The sequence below is a fragment of the Talpa europaea genome, assembly GCF_964194135.1.
Source record: "Talpa europaea genome assembly, chromosome: 11".
In the NCBI taxonomy this organism is placed as follows: domain Eukaryota; kingdom Metazoa; phylum Chordata; class Mammalia; order Eulipotyphla; family Talpidae; genus Talpa; species Talpa europaea.
This window is the reverse complement of record NC_140078.1, coordinates 40,623,531-40,641,702: the sequence shown is the minus strand read 5'-3', so window position 1 is coordinate 40,641,702 and position 18,172 is coordinate 40,623,531. Positions and strand designations below refer to the sequence as shown.

The 18,172-nt window shown below is 45.8% G+C and overlaps 1 protein-coding gene across 1 annotated transcript in view; it reads left to right on the top strand.

Annotated features, from left to right (window-relative positions):
• The window catches only part of NINL (ninein like), a gene marked incomplete at its 3' end in the record, with an annotated part of 85,323 nt that overhangs the window by 58,861 nt on the left and 8,290 nt on the right, over positions 1–18,172 (top strand). Inside the window, exons 15-18 of the mRNA XM_084247729.1 lie at positions 697–1,043; positions 2,787–3,865; positions 10,508–10,607; positions 11,908–11,977. Of these exons, the coding sequence (XP_084103855.1) occupies positions 697–1,043; positions 2,787–3,865; positions 10,508–10,607; positions 11,908–11,977 (1,596 nt within the window). The remainder of the gene's footprint in view (positions 1–696; positions 1,044–2,786; positions 3,866–10,507; positions 10,608–11,907; positions 11,978–18,172) is intronic.

Here is an 18,172-nt window from a genome sequence, read left to right as displayed (position 1 = left end):
TGCTGAGGCCAGATCTCCCTGGTGGCCCTGCAGTGGGGACGCACATGGCTCCCAGCTTTGTTATAAACTGAAGTGACCATGATATTTGCCCTTTGTAGGGTACTCAGTGACTTCCTGGCCAGGCCCACCCAGCCAAATCCATCCTCTTGCATGAACTTGCTATTAGATTGTGGTGTGTAAGGGCCAGTGTCCATGACTTGTCAGCAGGTGTCAGGTGTCTTGGTCTGAGCAGCAGCAAGGTGACATGACGTGCAGTCATGCTGTAGGCTCCCTGCGTGTGTTAGCTGGAAGCCGCAGCCTCAGCCTTGCCCACTGGGGCCTCCCAAGTGCCCAGAGTCACCCACTGGCCTTGGGAAGGCTCCCCAATTCTCTCAGCATTGTCAATCTCTGCCAGCTTCATGCTCCCAGGAGCAGGCACCTGTCCTGGCATGCCTCTCAACCCTTCCCCCCGCCAAGTCAGCCTCATGGGGCTGTTGTGACATTAAGGGGTACAGCTAAGCACATGGCCACTCTGGGCCCTTGAGGAGCCTCTGCCATCATCAGTATGACTGTGCTTTCATAGGCTTCTACACCTCTTTGGGTATAGGCTGCTTGCTCTTTGAAGCTTGTGTCTGGCAGCTTCCTATTCCATGTTATGTCATCAGGTAAGTGGGTTGGGGCCCTCCTGGCTGAAGACGCTTACCTTCCTCTTCTCAGGTGAATTACTATGAAAGGGAACTGGAGGTGATGAAGAGGGACTTTGTGAAGGAAAGGAAAGAAATGGAGCAAGCTTTCAGGCTGGAGGTCCGTGTGCTGGAGGATCAGAAAGCAGATGTGGAGATGCTCTACCAGAAAGCTCAGGAGGTCATCCAAGACCTGCAAGAGCAGCTCCAGAGCAGGGCCCTAGACCCCGAGCTGGAGAGGAAGCTGGAGCTACAGAAGGCAGAGATGGAGCAGCGCTGCACCCAGGCACTGTCTGGCCTGGCCCGGAGGCTGGCTCGCGAGAAGGAGCAACTGGAGGAGCAGCTGCAGCAGAAGCATCACAGTGAGCTGCTGCAGATCAGGTCCGGATGGCGTTTTCTTTTGGGAACTCACACCTAGGGTTTCTGGGCAAGAACCAAAATTTGAATTGGATCTAGGCAGCCTGCCCTGTCATGATACTTGGGTGGTGGTGGATGAGCCCTGGAAGAATAAGTCCTTGTGAAGCAATTTTTACTCTAAACTAAACATGGATAGTAAGTAGAGCTTAGGCCATGAAGCAGCTTGCTTTGTAGAACTCGTGTTCTTTACATTTGTCTCACTCACTTGGTAGCATAGGGCAGCGTGTTCTTCACTGTCCATTATCCTGATTTCCCAGGATGGGGTGGGATGGGGCGGAGAGATGGATTAAAGACCTCAATCCCTAAAAAATGGGAAAATGATTAATTTGAATTAGTGAGGTTCTTGAAAAGGCTAAAATGAATAAGGAAAGAAAGGGCTTTTTTTGAAAACCAATCTATGATGTTTTGTGTCTAATGGCATCCTAGTTATATGAGAAATACCCATGTGCCCTTTCTTTGTCCAGCGGGTATGACTTAGTAACTAGTTACTGCAGATGCCACTCTCCTCCCTGTCAGCACCTCCCTTTCCCATGAGAAGGATTTTTTCTTAGTGGACAAAGGGCTCACCAGCCAGGAGAGCACAGCCCCAGGTCACTGCAAACCTGTGCTCCTCATCTAGGGTGCTTCACTTTGGTTGGGTTATAATGCTGGAGCTAAGTGGATGTGACCCTGCCAGAGCAGACCCCAGTCACCTTCCCATGGGGGCTGTGCCCTCTGGGGGTAGTGTGAGCACGTGAATGTACTGGGAAAGACTGAAACCCGCAGTCTGAACCCATGCCTCCTGCCCTCCCCTCCACTCCAGGCTGACACCAGCAGGTGACCCAGGAGCTTGCAGAAACTGACTGTAACACTCTAGAGCATAGATTAAGAAACTATTTTTAAGTTGAGTCCATCCCCTGAGCTTTAAGTTTTTTCTCTTAAACCCTAGAGCTGTATAAGGGATAAGACAAAGCTCCCTCCACACTCCCCTGGGCCTGCAGAAGGCTAGGTGAAGGCTGACCTCTCCTGTCCCCCTGAGCCTTCTGGTGCCCCAGGCATCTAGTCTCTAGCAAGCCCCACTATTCCAGCTCCTGACTCCTCAGTGGGGAGGGATATGCATCCACAGTGTGTTCCTTGCTCAAGCCTGCGCTGGTCAGGAGCAAAGAACATGCTGTCCCAAGCCTGGGCTCCACATCCATCCCTCATGGCAACTGCAACTTCATCTTTCTGGGACTGCTAAGGCCAGCACCCTGATTCCAGCAATGTACAGGGTTTTCAAGGGTAATTTGACTCAGACCAGAGCTGTCCTTACAGCCTTCTGCAGCGAGGGCTGTTTTCTGCATCTGCTTTGTCCATTACAGCAGGTGCCAGCCACATGTTGTTGCTGAGCATTGATATGTGGCCTCTATAACTTAGAGGCTGGGTTTTAGTTCTATTTAATTATAATCAGTTTACATTTAAATAGTCACATGCGTGAGTGACTTTTGTGCTGGCTTTCATAGGTAGTACCTAACCTCCTTGAGGGCAGATCCCCTGTGCAGGGACCAAGGGCATGGATGGAAGCCTGGGAGCGCGCGCGTGGTGAGAAAGGATAGATCAGGCAAGCCGAGCAGAGAGGAGTCCCACAGCCAGAACAAGAAAGGCCCACACCACCTTCTCCAACCTAAGGCATGGGTTGGGGTTTGGGGCTGCAGACCGCGGTGTCTGTGTTGCCTTCTGTTTCTATAGGAAAGAGGCAGAAGTTGAGCTGAACCGAAAGCTCTTGTGGATGGAAGCCCAGCAATCTGCCCACTGTAAAAATGTGTCTCTACAACATCAGCGAGAGAAAGAAGAGTTGCTGCGGAGACACCTGCTGCAAGTGAGAGCAGTGACGGAGCAGCTGGACCTGGAGAGGGGGCAAAGGGAAGAGAGGGAGAAGGAGATCTTCACTCGCTGTGAACAGCAGCAGCTAAGGCTACAGGAGCTGATGAGTGAAGAGCAGGCACAGCTTTGCAAGGTCTTTGCCCTTGAGAAGGAGAAGTTAGAACTTGACTGGAAGGAGCAAGTAGAAAGGCTCACCTGGGAAGCACAGAGGCTACAGGCCCTCTTGAATGATAGGACAGTGGTGGTGGATGCTGAGCAAGAGAGTATAAATGGCCCTGTGACACTCCATGCAGGCAGGAGGGAGCACCTCTTGGCCCAGTGGGAATCCAGCAATGGACCTGGTTGTGGGCAAGCTGGGTGCAGCGATGCCCTGGCATCCAACGGACCCTCTGAAAGCCCTAACCTCAGGGAAAACAGTCAGAGTATGCTTGAGGCCAAGCAGGTGGCTTCTGATCCTAAAGAGAGGTCACAAGTGCACCCACCTGGAGTGCATAAAAGAGTGGTTTTGGAGGAACTGGAGCCTTGTGCTGGCAGCCCAGACAACCTGAGCCAGCCTGAAGCCCAGGAGATGCTCTTAGGTGATGCCATGCCTTCTCAGCCACAGAAGGTGGAGCCCGGGCTGAACCCAGCAAGGCAGGCTGAAAGGCACCAGGTTGTTCTCCAGAGTGGGGAGTTGGCCCCTGAGGGCAACCAGGTGCTGGGAGAGAGCACCCTGCACCAGGGGCTGTGGCACGAGACCACCAGAAGGGGCTCCACACTCTCCAGCCCAAGGCTCGCTGACCCCAGGACAGCTGGGCAGGAACAGCTCAACGCCTGGAGGGAAGAAGAGTGCAAAGCGGTACTGGAGAGAGACAGGAATGACATGAAAACCAAACTTCTGCAGCTGGAAGATATCGTTCGAGCTCTTGAGAAAGAAGCAGATTCGAGAGAGAACAACAGGTTTGGTGTTCCCCCATTCTTAGAGTGCAAAGCCAGACTCTCTCAGCTCTCCCACTACTGGCTCCACCCCAGGCTCACAGTTGCTGCTGTGGGTATTACATGACCCTTAGGTCTTAAGCCCAGCCCTGACTCAAAGTCACCAGGCACCCAGGGATGGGGGAGAGATGGACCTATCTGAGCAGCTCAACTGGCTCTGGTGTCTCCTGCCCTTATCCTGAGGTAGGAAGTTCTTGCTGTTCTCACAAGATGAAGATATTCCATGGAGGCCCCACTTCCATTGGGTTGTTGAGGCCTCTTTCTGGTGACTGAGTGGGACCTACTTCTCCGCGCCTGTATGTATGCCAGGCACTATGCATGAACTACAGTGTCTGTGCTGTTGGGGTGTTTGTGTAAAGGACCTTTCTGTTATCTTAGAGGGAAAATGAGGTGGGGGCAGCCTGGAGGTGTCAATCTCTGAGGATGCAAAGGGCGCCCAAGTGTGCAGCAGGCCTGCCTCCTCCCAGCTCTCTGGAGACTAAGGCTGGTGCACATGGCATCTCAGAAGCCCAGAATTCTAGAGACTTCTCCAGAGTCTTAGAGCTTTGCCTTGGGGGCTCCTCTCACACCTTCTCAGGTGAGGTGTTGGGGACACTTGCATGTCACATGCCAGTGCTCCTCCAACTGTCCCTTGACCCATTCCCTGTGGACAGGGAGTCTTTGTGAGGCATCATGTCACTTGTCCATGTGGGTGATACTGGCTCACAGAAGACACAGGTCTGTCCCAGAGTGTGTTCATAGGCCTGTGGTGAGACCTGCATTCCATCTCCAGTGGCTATGGTCAAGTTGCTTTTTTGAAAACAAAATTGTGCTATTTATGATAAAGCAGAAAGAATAAATGTCAGTGCATGACCCAAGTTAATAAATAAAATAGGAGTCTCCCTGGTGACCCAAGGGGTTAAGATGCAACCTATGAAGCTGTCCACAGCCTCTGCCGCACGAGTTCAATCCCCAGCCAGGGAGCTACCCACATGGTGCAGCAGACTTCTCCTGACTTGCCCGCTGCTCTCCTCAGCAGTGTATCTTAGTCATTCTGCCTGTTCTGCTCCCCGCTCTGCCTCTGGTGAATTGTCTCACCCCTTGCACCTCTGGCCTGTACCCCAATTCTTCTACACAAAAAAGAAAAAAAGAAAGAAAATATTTGCCTAGCTGATAGCCCCTGGGTACCCTTCAGCAAGAGCTCCTACCAGAGCTGACTATGCTAAAGGGGCTGTTTATCACTATCCAGACTTTGCCTTATTCTCCTGCCTCTTATGTGGGTATCCCTGGGTGATGCAGAACCTGTCTATGATGGCCTGATTTCTAAATTCCTCATCCATGAAGCAGAAATAGTGCCTGACCTCAAAAAAGGGTGTGGTAAACTAGAGGTGAACATGTCATTATGTTGTTATGATCCAGGTGATTGATCCCATAGTGACCCCCCCACGACCAGGCTGGTCTCAGCCCCAGCATGGGGGTTGTTCCATAATATTTGGTAGACTTCAGAGAAACCACTTGCTCCTGGCTTTTCTTTGTCGTGAAGTGTTCAATTGTATCCTTCTTGGCTGCTTCTCCATGGACACACACAGGTGTCCAGACTTCTACTATCCAAATTCTTACCCCAGCCAGAGTGACCTACCTCCCACTGACCCCTGTCCTGGAACGTTGCCCTTGTCCTCTCTCTGCTTCTCCTGGTCTGCAGGCCCCACAACTGAAGTCTCAACTCAAGTCTCAGAGGGGTCTTCCCTCACTTGACAGTGTTTACTGGGTACCTTCTGAGTGTGCCAGTGAGCTGGGGGTTGCAGCTGGGAGCAGAGCAGTTGTTAGGGGCTTTTAGTCTCATGGGGGAGGTTTTGTGCTTGTCCCAGTGATAACAGAATTGGTGGGTTGGGGTGCTGCCTGTCACTACAGAGGGCCAACAAACAGAGACAGGAATTGAATCTATAAGAAGCAGTTTATTCAGAAACTGGCCAGCGATCTGAAAGAACAGCAGACATAACTCCCTGAAGAAACCATTCTGCCATCCTGTCTCAAGCTGGCCTTTTTATGTCAAGTTAAACAAAGACAGTCATAAGCTACCAGCCCATCACACAGTTGATGTTTTTTTAATTGTCATGTTCAGTCCCCAAAACTTGGTATCAGCCTCACCATTATCGTGGCACTGCTACATCCTGGCCTTCTGAGCCTGCTTAATATCTGATGGTGTCCATGTCCAGCACTCCTTCAGGCTTCATTGGGCCAGGAATGTCAGTTTAATGCAAGAGTTTTAAAGAAAACAGGTCATTAGTCATACCATATGTGGTGCAGCCTATGCTGGGTGTGTGTGTGTGTGTGTGTGTGTGCAGATTCCTATATGAGGTGTGGTGCCCTTCCCATCCTCCATAGTCCCCTATTACCGGTATGGGGGAGAGATACACTACCAAATTTTATAGATGACGAAACTTAGGCTCTCCCATGCAAACCATATACATGTGTGATAAAAGCTAAGGGAAGGTGTAGAAATGATTGACTCAGGGAAACCATTTGCTCTGGGCTTATCTTTGTTGTGAAGTATTCAATTGCTGAGGCAATCCACAGGACTATTCAGTTTTTCTACTTCTTCATGAGTCAGTTTTGATAATTGTGTTGTTTCTAGGAGTTCGAACCTTGGCTTTTTTGAAGACTCAAGGCCAGATATTTCGCAAAATGGTCTGCAGTTTGGGTGCCTGATTTCCCTATGATTACATTCAGCTGAAACATTTTAGGTGCAATTACTATCTGATGATATTGCATCCTCCTCAGCTTATCCCTTTAGGTAGCTCCTTATTATTCCTTGTATCCAATAAAACGTTTTCCTTAGAGGAACATTTTCTATCTTTCTTAATAAATCCTTTAGAAATTCTTTTTTTATTATTAATAATTCTTTTTCTCACATGGAATTTAAACTGGTCCGGCCACTATGGAAAGCTGTTTGGAGGGTCGCCATGTGGGACCCTCGCCAGTGGCCGGGGATCAAACCGGCGCTGCAGAGGCTGCAGGCAGCTTTGCAGCCCAGCGCTCAACCACTGCACCACCAGGGGAGGCCCATATATGTATACTTTTTAATTTTTCACTGAAGTGTTGGAAAAATATTTGTGCATGTACAATTAGAAGAACTTCAACAATTTGAACACACCTTTTACTAGCACCCAGAATAAGAAATAGCACTCCTTAAGCCCCTTAGGGAGAACCATTATTCTGACTTCTAACAACATAGGTTAATTTTGCTGGGTTTTCTACTTTATATAAAAGAATCATGCAGTGTATACGCTCTGTGTCTGGCTTTCTTGACTCATGTTTGTGAGTCATCCATATTGTTGTTCGTTGTTATAGTTCAGTCATCAGTATTACTGTGGGGTGCTCTGTAGTGTGCTCCCAGTTCATTCATGCATTCATTGTGGATGGACATTTGAGTAGTTTCTACTTTTTAGCTATCATAAATAGTAGCTCTAAGAAAGTTCTTGAGGCATTTATGTTGGGATATGCTTAAGAATGGGATGATTGGGGGCCTCCCTGGTGGCGCAGCGGTTGAGCGCTGGGTTGCGAAGCTGCCTGCACCCTCTGCAGCCGGTTCGATCCCTGGCTGCTCCCCGGCCACCGGAGGAGGGTCCCACATGGCGAGCAGACCTCTCCTGCCGCCCGCTGCTCCCCTCAGCAGTGTACTTCGGTCCTTCTGCCTGCTCTGCTCCCAGCTCTGGCTCTGGTGAATTCTCTCACCCTCCCGCGCTTCTGACTGTACCCAGTGCATGTATAAACAAACAAACAAATAATAAATAAATAAATAAGACATGCCTCTAGAAAATTAAAAAAAAAAAAAGCTTTAAAAAAAAAAAAGAATGGGATGATTGGGTTGTAGACCATAGATGTGGTTTTCTTTTTATTTATCCTATTTAGAAAAATTGTGCCCCTTGAGTGTGTAGATTTGTGTCTTATGAAAAACTCTTAGCCATTATCCTTGTAACATTACCTCTCCTTTAACCATCCTCTCAACTTAGAAGTAACAATGTTATTAGATCTTTTCATTTTTCTTGCATTTCTCAGCATCCCTTTCAGATTTCCCATCTTCTTTTCCATATCATATTATATGGACCCTTTTCACATCTGTTTTCCCAGTCAGTGATTCTTTCTTCAGCTGTGTCTAATCTGCTATGTAACCCACTCAGTGATTTTTATTTTGACACTGACATTTTTTTTTCCCTAAAAATTCTATTTGGCCCTGTCTGATCATTTTTGATAGTTTCTTATTGCTGGTTCATTTTTTAATTCCCATCTTTTATTTATGTAAATATTTCATAATATTTATCTAAAGCTCGTGTCTGGAAATCATATCTAAGATTCCTACAGGATCTTAATACTTTTGTTTTTTGCTTCTGCTGACTGTCATGAGTGGCTTTTTTTCAGGTATGTCTTGGTGATCTTGTGAGCTCATGTTTATGTAGTGTTGATCTTTGGGAGTCCTAGGAACCATACTAGAGCATGCTCTCTGCAGAAAGGAAGTGTAATGCATGTGTAGAAAATTAGAAACCTGTTAATCTGGGACCATTTTAACCTCCCTCCAGAGTACTGGTGTAATGCCCATGTCCACAGTACAGTCTCTTCTCACTGTTGATGGCAGTACTGTGAGTTATTGCCCAGGGTAACCCTATCTTTGTGTTGCTTAATGCTCACAGCTTTGTTTTCAGCTTCCAGGTTTTTCTCTTATTTGGGGGCCATGGAGGTTTCCATTACTTCCGTGAGGACAATCACGTATTGTATGATAAGCTTTACAAGGTGCTAGTTCTCAGTGAATATGGGGGTGGGGTAGGGCACCCCACTGGGGGTGGGGTAGGGCAACCTTCAGCTTCTCTGAACTGGAAATAGAACTATACACACACACACACACACACGCACATGCACACACACACACCCTTGCCTTCACTCAATTTGTTTTCCATCCTGGAGCCAGAATAAGAGTTTCCAAACACAGACATGTGTTTCATTCTCCTGCTGGAAACCTTTCACTGATTTTATAATTCCCATGACTTTTATTTTTATTTGTCTTTAGTTTCTTGTGAAATAAAATTAAGTCATATTTATGCTTATGAAAGAGTTACTTTACTGATACTATAAGTATACTATATAAAGAAAACATAAATGAGATTATGTGCCTGACTCTGAGTGTTTTTAGATTGAAAAAAATCAGAAGCTGATTCCAGATAGAGACCTATTGGGGGGAATAAGTGTCAACCAGACCAGTGTGTATTACAGATAAATTCTCTGGGCAGCAGTTATGGATTCAAAGCTGCCTCATGAGTGATCTTTATTGGTAAATTGCTCATCTGTCACTCACTGATGGTGTTAACTAAGCAGAGACTCTGTAGGAATTTCCAGAAAGTACAAGCAACTCCAGGCTGACTTCATTTGTTTAGTAGCTGTTCATACTGTATTTTTCCCATTAAGGATCCACCTCACATGAGTTCTTTTCATAAACTGATGTGGCAGTCTTCCTTAGTTTCTCTTTGGAGCATAGGGTGGTGAAGCAGTTGTTTGTGCATTTTGCCCTCTGATTCCTTGTGTTTTTCAGTTCTGCTGGGGTGAATGTCCTTGCAGTAACCTGAGAGCTAACCCAGCATCATACATTGGTGTCAGCTACAGGCACACCCATACCTGCAGGACAGGTCAACTGTCCACAGAAAGTGAACAGAACCAAGTGCTGAATACATTAGTGAATTGTTGAGGTGTGACCATCTTATTTATTATACAAAATGATTATATTTAAATTCACTTAGAACAATTAAGATACATGTTTGAAATTAGAAGATGAAGTATAGCTTATGTTTTATAAGAAGGAAAAGAAAAATACACAAGATGAAAATAGACAATAGTTCACAATAAAACTATAACTCTGTTCTAGATACAGCATGTGGGAACTCTTTGTCAACAAATTACCTCTACTTAATCTGATTGTCCAAATCAGTAAAATATGGGTGACTTAGTGCCATTCTGCCAGAAACTCATTTGTCTGAGTCTTAAACTAACATTTAAGCCATTTTCATCCAAGTTTTTGATGAAACTTGCTGATTTCCACTTGGGAAATGAGTTGTTTTTTTTTAATTGAGGTAATAAGGGCTTCCCTGGTGGTGCAGGGTTTAAGTCTTAGCACTATCAATCTATCACTAGCCACTGCAGTATGAGTTCCACCCCCTGCCAGGGAGCTAACCAAGATGGCAGCAGCAGACCACTCCTGTCATCCCCTTGCTGCTCCCCTCAGCAGTGTATTTCAGTAAATCTGCCTGTTCTGCTCCCTACTCTGTCTCTGGTAATTCCTCTCATCCCCTGCACCTCTGGCCTGTACCCCAGTTCTTCTATGCAAAATAAATAAGTTGAGGTAACATTGATTTTCAACACTGCATGTGATTTAGGGGAATAAGTTCACACCTCCTCAGATGTATGTCACCAGTGTGACTGTTTTAGAAGTTAAGAAAGCTTTGTGTTCTGTGCCCTGCATCATCATCTAGGGAAGAGAGATGGAGACCACAAGATTGCTTTGACCTCAGCTCCAGATATCTGTGGAACGCCAAGGTAGATAGCTCCTGATCTCCCATACTTCTTTATCAATCTTTCATGCAGAACAGAGTTTGAGAGACTTTCTGAAGAAAACACGTTGTTGAAAAATGAGCTGGGGAGGATTCAGCAAGACCTTGAAGCTGCAGAAAGGATGAACAATACACAGAGGTGAGGCCCGTACTCAGTGGTACCACCCAGACTAGGTCTGCAACACACTTTGCTCTTTATGAAATAAGCATAGATGGTATTGCTATAAGAAGTGGGGGAGTGTTTACACATTAGCCCTGTATTCTAGAAGTCCTTAATTGGGAGAGCGGTGCTGACCTCTGACTCTCCTTGACTGGCATGGAAAGGCTCAGATCTCCTTCCAGATGTGACAGCCACATCCATCCCCGGGCTCTCGGCCTCAGCATTATAAGAGTGTTTGCAAACTGGTACAGCCAACACCGCAGTGCCCACTTCAGCACAGGCTGCTGGTCTCTGAAGCCCATCTGCAAGCACTTCTCACCCCTGAAGAAATAGCCCATGTTATGTTTGGGGTGGGAGATGCAGCACTTTTTCTGGATTAAGCGGCGCTTCTGAGACTTTCTTGGGCAAGAGGAATCAGTTTACGTCCTAATGAGTTTCTGCTGCGCTTTTCTCCAAGTTTCACTACTGTTCTGTTGATGTCAGTGGTGGGAAGTGTGGATAAAAGAGGGAGGGGTGTGGAGACCTGAGGACTGAGGCAGAAGGGGACCTGGGGTATACCCACCTGCCTGTCCATGAGAGCCAGAGGGAGAGGAACAGGGGTGAGTAAGCACCATGGCAGGAGAGAGAGTGTGTGCTGGGAATAGAAGGTGTGATGGGGAGGATGAAGGAATACACAGTATTTCTGTTTTCACTACTGTGGCCTCATCCTCTCTCTATATCCACCCCAAATACGAAGATGAGCCCAGATGAGCTCAACTGTAAAATGCTGAAAATATGGTACTGATTTGATAGAATTGCCATAGTGATTAAAATATAGTATCTAGAGCAAGCAGCTAACAAATTATTGCTGTTACATTACAGGAATTCTGGAATCTAAAAATTTCTCCCTCTGGAAACTCTTTGTTCCCAATGTTTGTTGACAGGACTCCTGCGACAATAGATCTCGGAGGATTTAAGGCCATTTTGGTCTTTACTGTTGGGTGTGAATAGTTGTGCTTTGTGCTGAAAAATATTAATGCGTGCAATTGAGGAATGTCACGGAGAGCGTTTCCTCTGGTTCCATGAGCAGGATGGGACTAGGACTATCATGGTCAGTGGCAGCAGCGGCAGCGACAGTGGTAGAGAACTTGACAGCAGTGGCTGCAGGCTGCCAGGAACAGGCGTGAGAGTCTGTGTGGCTCAGGCTCAGATCCAAGCTGCTGCTATTGTGATAGCCCATGACTGAGAAAAGACAAACTGCTTGATCAGAGTGATATTGTAAATTTTGCTTCTTCAACAGGCTGGAAATTGATGTTTTAAAGAGAGACAAGGAAAAGGCCTGCTCTGCAGTGGAAGAACTCAAGAAACAGGTTAAGTATAGACACCTGGCATGAAGCTAGCGCCACTTCCTTTTCTCATTACTTGAAGGACAGAATTTTTTTGAGATATGAGAGTGAGTTGCTGACCCATCAGCCCCCCACCCCACCCCCAAAATCAGGGCATTACCATATTCAGTATCAGAATCATGGCATTTAATCTCCTTCAATCAGTCTTTTCTTGATGTCTAGGACCGAGGCACTTTGAAGATCAAAAGTGATTATTCTTTGGGAAGTACTTTAACTTGGTTTGTGTGATGTTTCCTTGTTAGATTTAGATGATGTGTCTTTGGCAGGAAGATCAAGAAATGATGCTATGTTCTCATTTCATCCGGCCTGGGGATGCCATGATTTGACCCATTACTTGTAAGGTTGATTCTTGGCTAGGTGGCGTTCTCACAGTTAAGTTACTTTTCCCTTTATAACTAATGAGTATTTTATGGGAAGTTACTTTGACATTCTGATAACTGTCTTGTTCTTCATCAAACTCTCATTCACTTAATTTAGCATATTGTGTTTCTTGGTGGAGTTGATTATTACTATGGCAGTGGCTAATTGGTGACTAAGCCCATCATTTTTAAAATTCATTATATTTATTAATTGGTTCTAGTAGAAGGAAGAATTTTCTCCTGTCCATTTCCTCATTTATAGCATTATTTTACAATCACAGATTGCTGTTTTATTCATTGAGTTATGTTACCATCAGTACTTATTTGATGCTCCCAGATTTTGCCAATAAGAACCCCTTCAATGTGCTTTCTGCACCCTTTGGGCAGGCCCTGATCACTCTTGAAGCACTCCCTTACTTTCTGGTATCCCAAGATGTTCCAGGTTCAACTGATAACTTGCCTTGTCCAGTCCTGGAGTCAGTCATTTCTCCACCCAACATGACAGGCATAATTCTAGTTTCTCCCTTTCTGTATTTGTACCTCTAACTGTTAGAAGCCTGGTTTCCATCTTCTTCAGTATATTTGCTTATTATGGGATCAGTTTCCCTTTACCCCAGGTATAACTGCCCTTCCCACTATGTCTCTGCACTGACACCCACACTGTTCCCCCCGCCTCCCCCATCCCCAGGCATAGATATCTTCATACTTGGCCTCACATAATGACTTTTAGACTGAAGTATTAAGGATCAAACGCCAAAGCTGGGATATATTACATTTTATTTTTAATTGAAATTGTTATTGATAATCACAGTCCTTTATATATTTACTTTGTCCAGTTTTCCTCAATTTAACATTTTTCAAAACTATAGAATAATATCTGTAGTAGTCTACACAGGCCACTATAACAGAATGCCTTTGACTGAAAGACGTAAACAAGAGACATTTAGACATTTATTCCTCAGTGTTGGCAACCAGGAGATCAAGGCATAGGCAGAGTCAGTTCCTTCCGAGGCCTCTCTCCTTAGTGTGTCGCTGCCCTGTGCTCTGTCTTCACCTGGGATTTCCTCTGCACACATCTGGGTCCTAAACTCTTCTTATTAGGACACCAGTCATAGTGGATTAGCGTTCGCTCATGACCTCTTTTTATCCCTTTAAAGACCCTATCTCCAAATACAGTTAGATTCTGAGGTATTAGAGGTTAGGGCTTCAAATAAACATATGACTTGTGGGGGGGGGGGAGGCCATAAATCAGCCTATAACCTAACACGTATAACAAAGCTGTGGACATTAATAAAATCCATGGACCTAGTTTAGATTTCCCCATGTTAAATATGTATATGAAGTTCCATAGCTTGCCCATGTTGGTTCATATATTCAACCACCACCAAACAATTTCAATTTTCATGTTGCTTTTTTATAATCATACCCCCCTTCTTCTGCCCACCTACTCCCAGCCCAAACCTTGTCAGCCACTAAGCTGCCCTTCATTTCTAAAATTGTGTCATTTCAAACTGTTCTATAAAAGGAATCATATAGAATGTAACCTTTCGGATTGACTTTTCTTACCTGTCGGAATTTCCTGGACATTCACCCAAGTGTTGCTATATCAACCCTTAGCTTCTTTTCATGCTGAATGTTATTCTGTGGTACTGGCGTCACACCTTTTGTTCACCTTTTAAAGGACATCTGAACTGATTCCAGTTTTTAGCTAATATAAATACATCTGCTATGAACATTCCTGTGAAAGTTTTTGTATGAACTTGAGTTTCACCAGGGTTAATGTCCAAAAGTGCCATTGCTGAGCTGTATGGTAGTTACATGTTTTGTTATATAAGAAGCTGCAAAACTCATCCAGAGAGGCTGGAACAGTTCACATCCCCACCAGGAGTGTGTGCCCAATCCATTTTTTCCTAGCCTGATACAGCACCCTGCAGGCATTGGGTGTTGTCACTGTATTTTCTTTTAGCCATTCCCCTAGATGTGTACCAAGACAGAAAGGCCAGAGAGACTAGCGTTGTCCCCTTCTCTTGTGTTGGTTGTGCTCAGCTAAAGTATTTACCCTGGTGCTCCCCCTCACTTCAAAGCCATCCCTGCCTTACCTGCTCAGGCTGCCAGGCACAACACCACAGCTTGGGGCTTGAACGACAGAGTTTTATTCCTCACAGTTTGGCGCCAAGTCCAACATAGAAGTGTTTGTGATTTGACTCCTGGTAGAGGCGCTCTTTTCAGCTAGCAGCCCCCCTTCCCCACTCCCCACGCCCACCCACCCCCAGCCCCTGTCCCTTGCCAGCCCTCTTCCAACCCCTCCTCCCCACCAAGGTGGCTTGCTTTGGGAGAGAGGTGTTGCTCTTCATTTTCTCCTTATAAGGCCACCTATCAGATTAGGACTCCATCCTGGCGCCTCATTTAACTGTAATTGCCTGCTAAAAACCCCCTCACCTGAGGGGAGGTCTTCATCTTGTGAATCTGGAATTCAGGCCATAGCATTCCCTTTTCCACCTTCTGACTGTAAGGGAAGAGGATAGTATTGCCTTGGGGACTGGAAATGAGGGGGTTCTTCTCTGATTTAAACTACAAGAACTGGGGGCCTCCCTGGTGGCACAAGGGATTAAGCACAGCACTATGAAGCTATCAGCAGCCTCTGCAGCATGAGTTGGATCCACGCCAGTCAGGAAGCTACCCACATAGTGTAGCAGAAGTCTCCTGTCTCGCCCGCTGCTCCCCTCAGCAGTGTATTTCAGTGTCTGCCTGTTCTGTTCCCCCCTCTGTTTCTGGTGAATCCTCTTTCTATCTCTCTGTCTCTCTCTCTCTCTCTCTCTCTCTCTCTCTCTCACACACACACACACACACACACACACACACTTGTACCATACAGGTAACTGGCCTGTACCTCAGTTCTTATATGCATAAATAAATCTAAAAAACTAATAAATAAATGATGAGAACTTCGAGTATTAGGAGAACCCGATGAGACGGACTCAGGAAGACTGACTGCCAGGGTGCTTTAAGTGCAGCCGGTCCAATTCAGCTCCTGCATTGGCCCTCACAGCCCAGGCTTCCCTTTCCGTTGCAGGCACCAGCTGTGTGCTCTTGGCCAGCTGGGATTCTCTTTGGCTCGCTCTCCAATTTTCAGAGCCTTGATTTGCCCTGTGACCTCAGTTCTCAATGGATTTTCAGGTGACTCAGCTTTTTTTCTTGTTGGCAGAATGGGAGTGATGACTTCCAAGCACTTCATAAGCCAGACCAGGAACCAGAAAGAGTATTATGTCTTTGATTGAGGTTTCTGCATGTTCACTGATAGTGCATAGAATGACAGGGGGGTTCTGCATGTTCCTGCAGGGGGTTTCTGCATCCTGCCACCTTGCTGAACTCGCTGTAGAAGTGTTTATGCCACCTTTCACTTCTCTGCTCAGTTCCTGGGTCTCCAAGGCAGTGCTCTCCCTTCCCTCACAGGACCGCTGAGAGGTTTTTGCCTAGAGACTGCTGGCTTGTCTTGGCTCCCAAACCCGGGTGTTCATTTCCATGGAGATGAAAAGTTCAGACTCCGTTTGTCTGAGGACCAGCTTTTTATGTAAATGAGCCATCTGGCCCTCTCTGGGCCCAGATTGGGCCTCACTGCTCCTCTTGCCAGCTTCACTCCAGGACACATTTGTCATGGCTTAGAGGTAGCCATTTGTTTTCTTTCCCCCAGGTCTTTACCATGGAAAACTTTAAGCACACTGAAAAGTGCACTGATCACCCACATACCACAACCTGATTTGCATTTTTAACATTGCCATCTGTACTAAGTTATTTGTTTATGTCTGTCAATATTTGTGTGTGTGGGTGTGCATATGTTCTGAATCATTTGAAGATAAGTTATAGATAGGAGACTCCTAAAATATTTCAGCAGGCATCTCCTACGAATGAATGCTTCTTCTAACCACAGTACTGCTCATACCTAAGAAATGTAATTTTAACTACCTATTATTATCCACTATTCAGAACATATTCACATTTCCCTAATTATTCAAAAATGTCTTATGTGATCAATTGTTGAACCTAGGTTCCGGCTAAGATTGATGTATTACATTGAATTATTGATGTCGTTTCAAACTTACTGGCATAAAACAGTGACTTCCTTGTGCTCGGAGGCTGGGGGTTAGGAATCAGACAGGACATGACCTCTGATCTTAAGGACCCCCTGGAAGGTGCCAGCCTCTGACCTCATCTAGGCAGTCACCCTATTTCACCCCCACCAAGTCCCTGCAGAGCCACAAGGAGGGACGAATCTCCTCTTGGTGGGCGAGTGTCCAGATCTCACTGCACAAAGGTGACGTGAGATGGAAGATGCTGTTGAGAAGACCTTTCAAATATAGGGCCTGCTGCGAAATGTCCTTTTCATCTAGAACATGGATTTCCCCCCACCATGACTGGCTTTATAAAGAGACCTGGTGATGGTGTCCTAGGTCACCCCACCTTCTGGATCTATCCAGCTGTTTCCTGACAGTGTTATTCAGCCTGGTCCTCTGTGCATTGTTTTCCTTATAAACTGGAAATTAAGCCCAAAGGCTTGATCAGATTCAGAATAAACTTTTAGCACAAATACCCATTTGTTTTAAAATGTGCCCAGGAGACGACTACTAACATCTCAAATTGACTTTTGCAATAAAGCCCAGATGATTGCAAGTTAGAAATTACAGCGGTGGTGGCATCTCCCAACATGGTGCTCTTAGTGGGCAAAGCAGTCCCTGAGGCGTGATCTGCTGCAGCTCATCACCTTAGTCTAATCCCAGGAATAGAGTTCTCGTGTTTATTACATTTATTGTGAAAATTAACATTGCTTTTTGATATCAATACACATTTAGCTTGTCCTCTGAGGATAGTCATTAACTACCAGAAACAAAATCTTCCTTCAACAACTGGGATGAACAAAATAGCTGATATTCTTCTGTTCATCTTTAGTATTAAAAGGTTTTGTTTGGAAATGATTGCAGACTTACGGTGCAGGGAACACCTAGTGAATCACTGTTAAAGGGAGCGAGAGTGATGGGCTATATTTGTCAAAAATGTCAGTGTGGTAAAAGCCACTGCCACTGATCTGAGAAGGCCAGAGTATGTGACAAGTAAAGGCTCTGCCTGACCCTGGTCAGCACATGTGCTCCAAAGTCGCTGTTGGCCCAGTTGACCCAACCAGAACGTGTGTGGTACACCGAGGGTCACATCCTGATGTCAGAAATTCTGCAGCCTCTCTTGAGGAACCACATATTGCGGCCTGGGACTCAGCAAAGCCCCTTGCAGGCATGTGCGCGCAAGCACCAACCACAGCAGAGGGAGATGCATCAGCTAGGGTCTGGGTAAAAGTTGCATATTCCCTGCAACAGTCTTGCAACTGCCCCGTAAGTCTGTAATCATTTCCAAACAAAACCTTTTAATACTAAAGACGAACAGAAGAATATCAGCTATTTTGTTCATCCCAGTTGTTGAAGGAAGATTTTGTTTCTGGTAGTTAATGAAATCAAGACTATCCTCAGAGGACAAGCTAAATGTGTATTGATATCAAAAAGCAATGTTAATTTTCACAATAAATGTAATAAACACGAGAACTCTATACCAGCCATGATTGCTGTGAGCTTTTGCTATGGTGGAAACACCTCTTCACCCAGTTCTGTGACAATTTGCAAAGAAAATAAGAAACCGTGATGAGAAAAATATATGGACTTGTTAAGCTTGAGTTACTCTAAGTTGAAACAACTTCAGGGTGCCTTTTTTTGCTTATCAAACCCTCAGAAACAAAAAATCATTGTTATCACCCACCTGG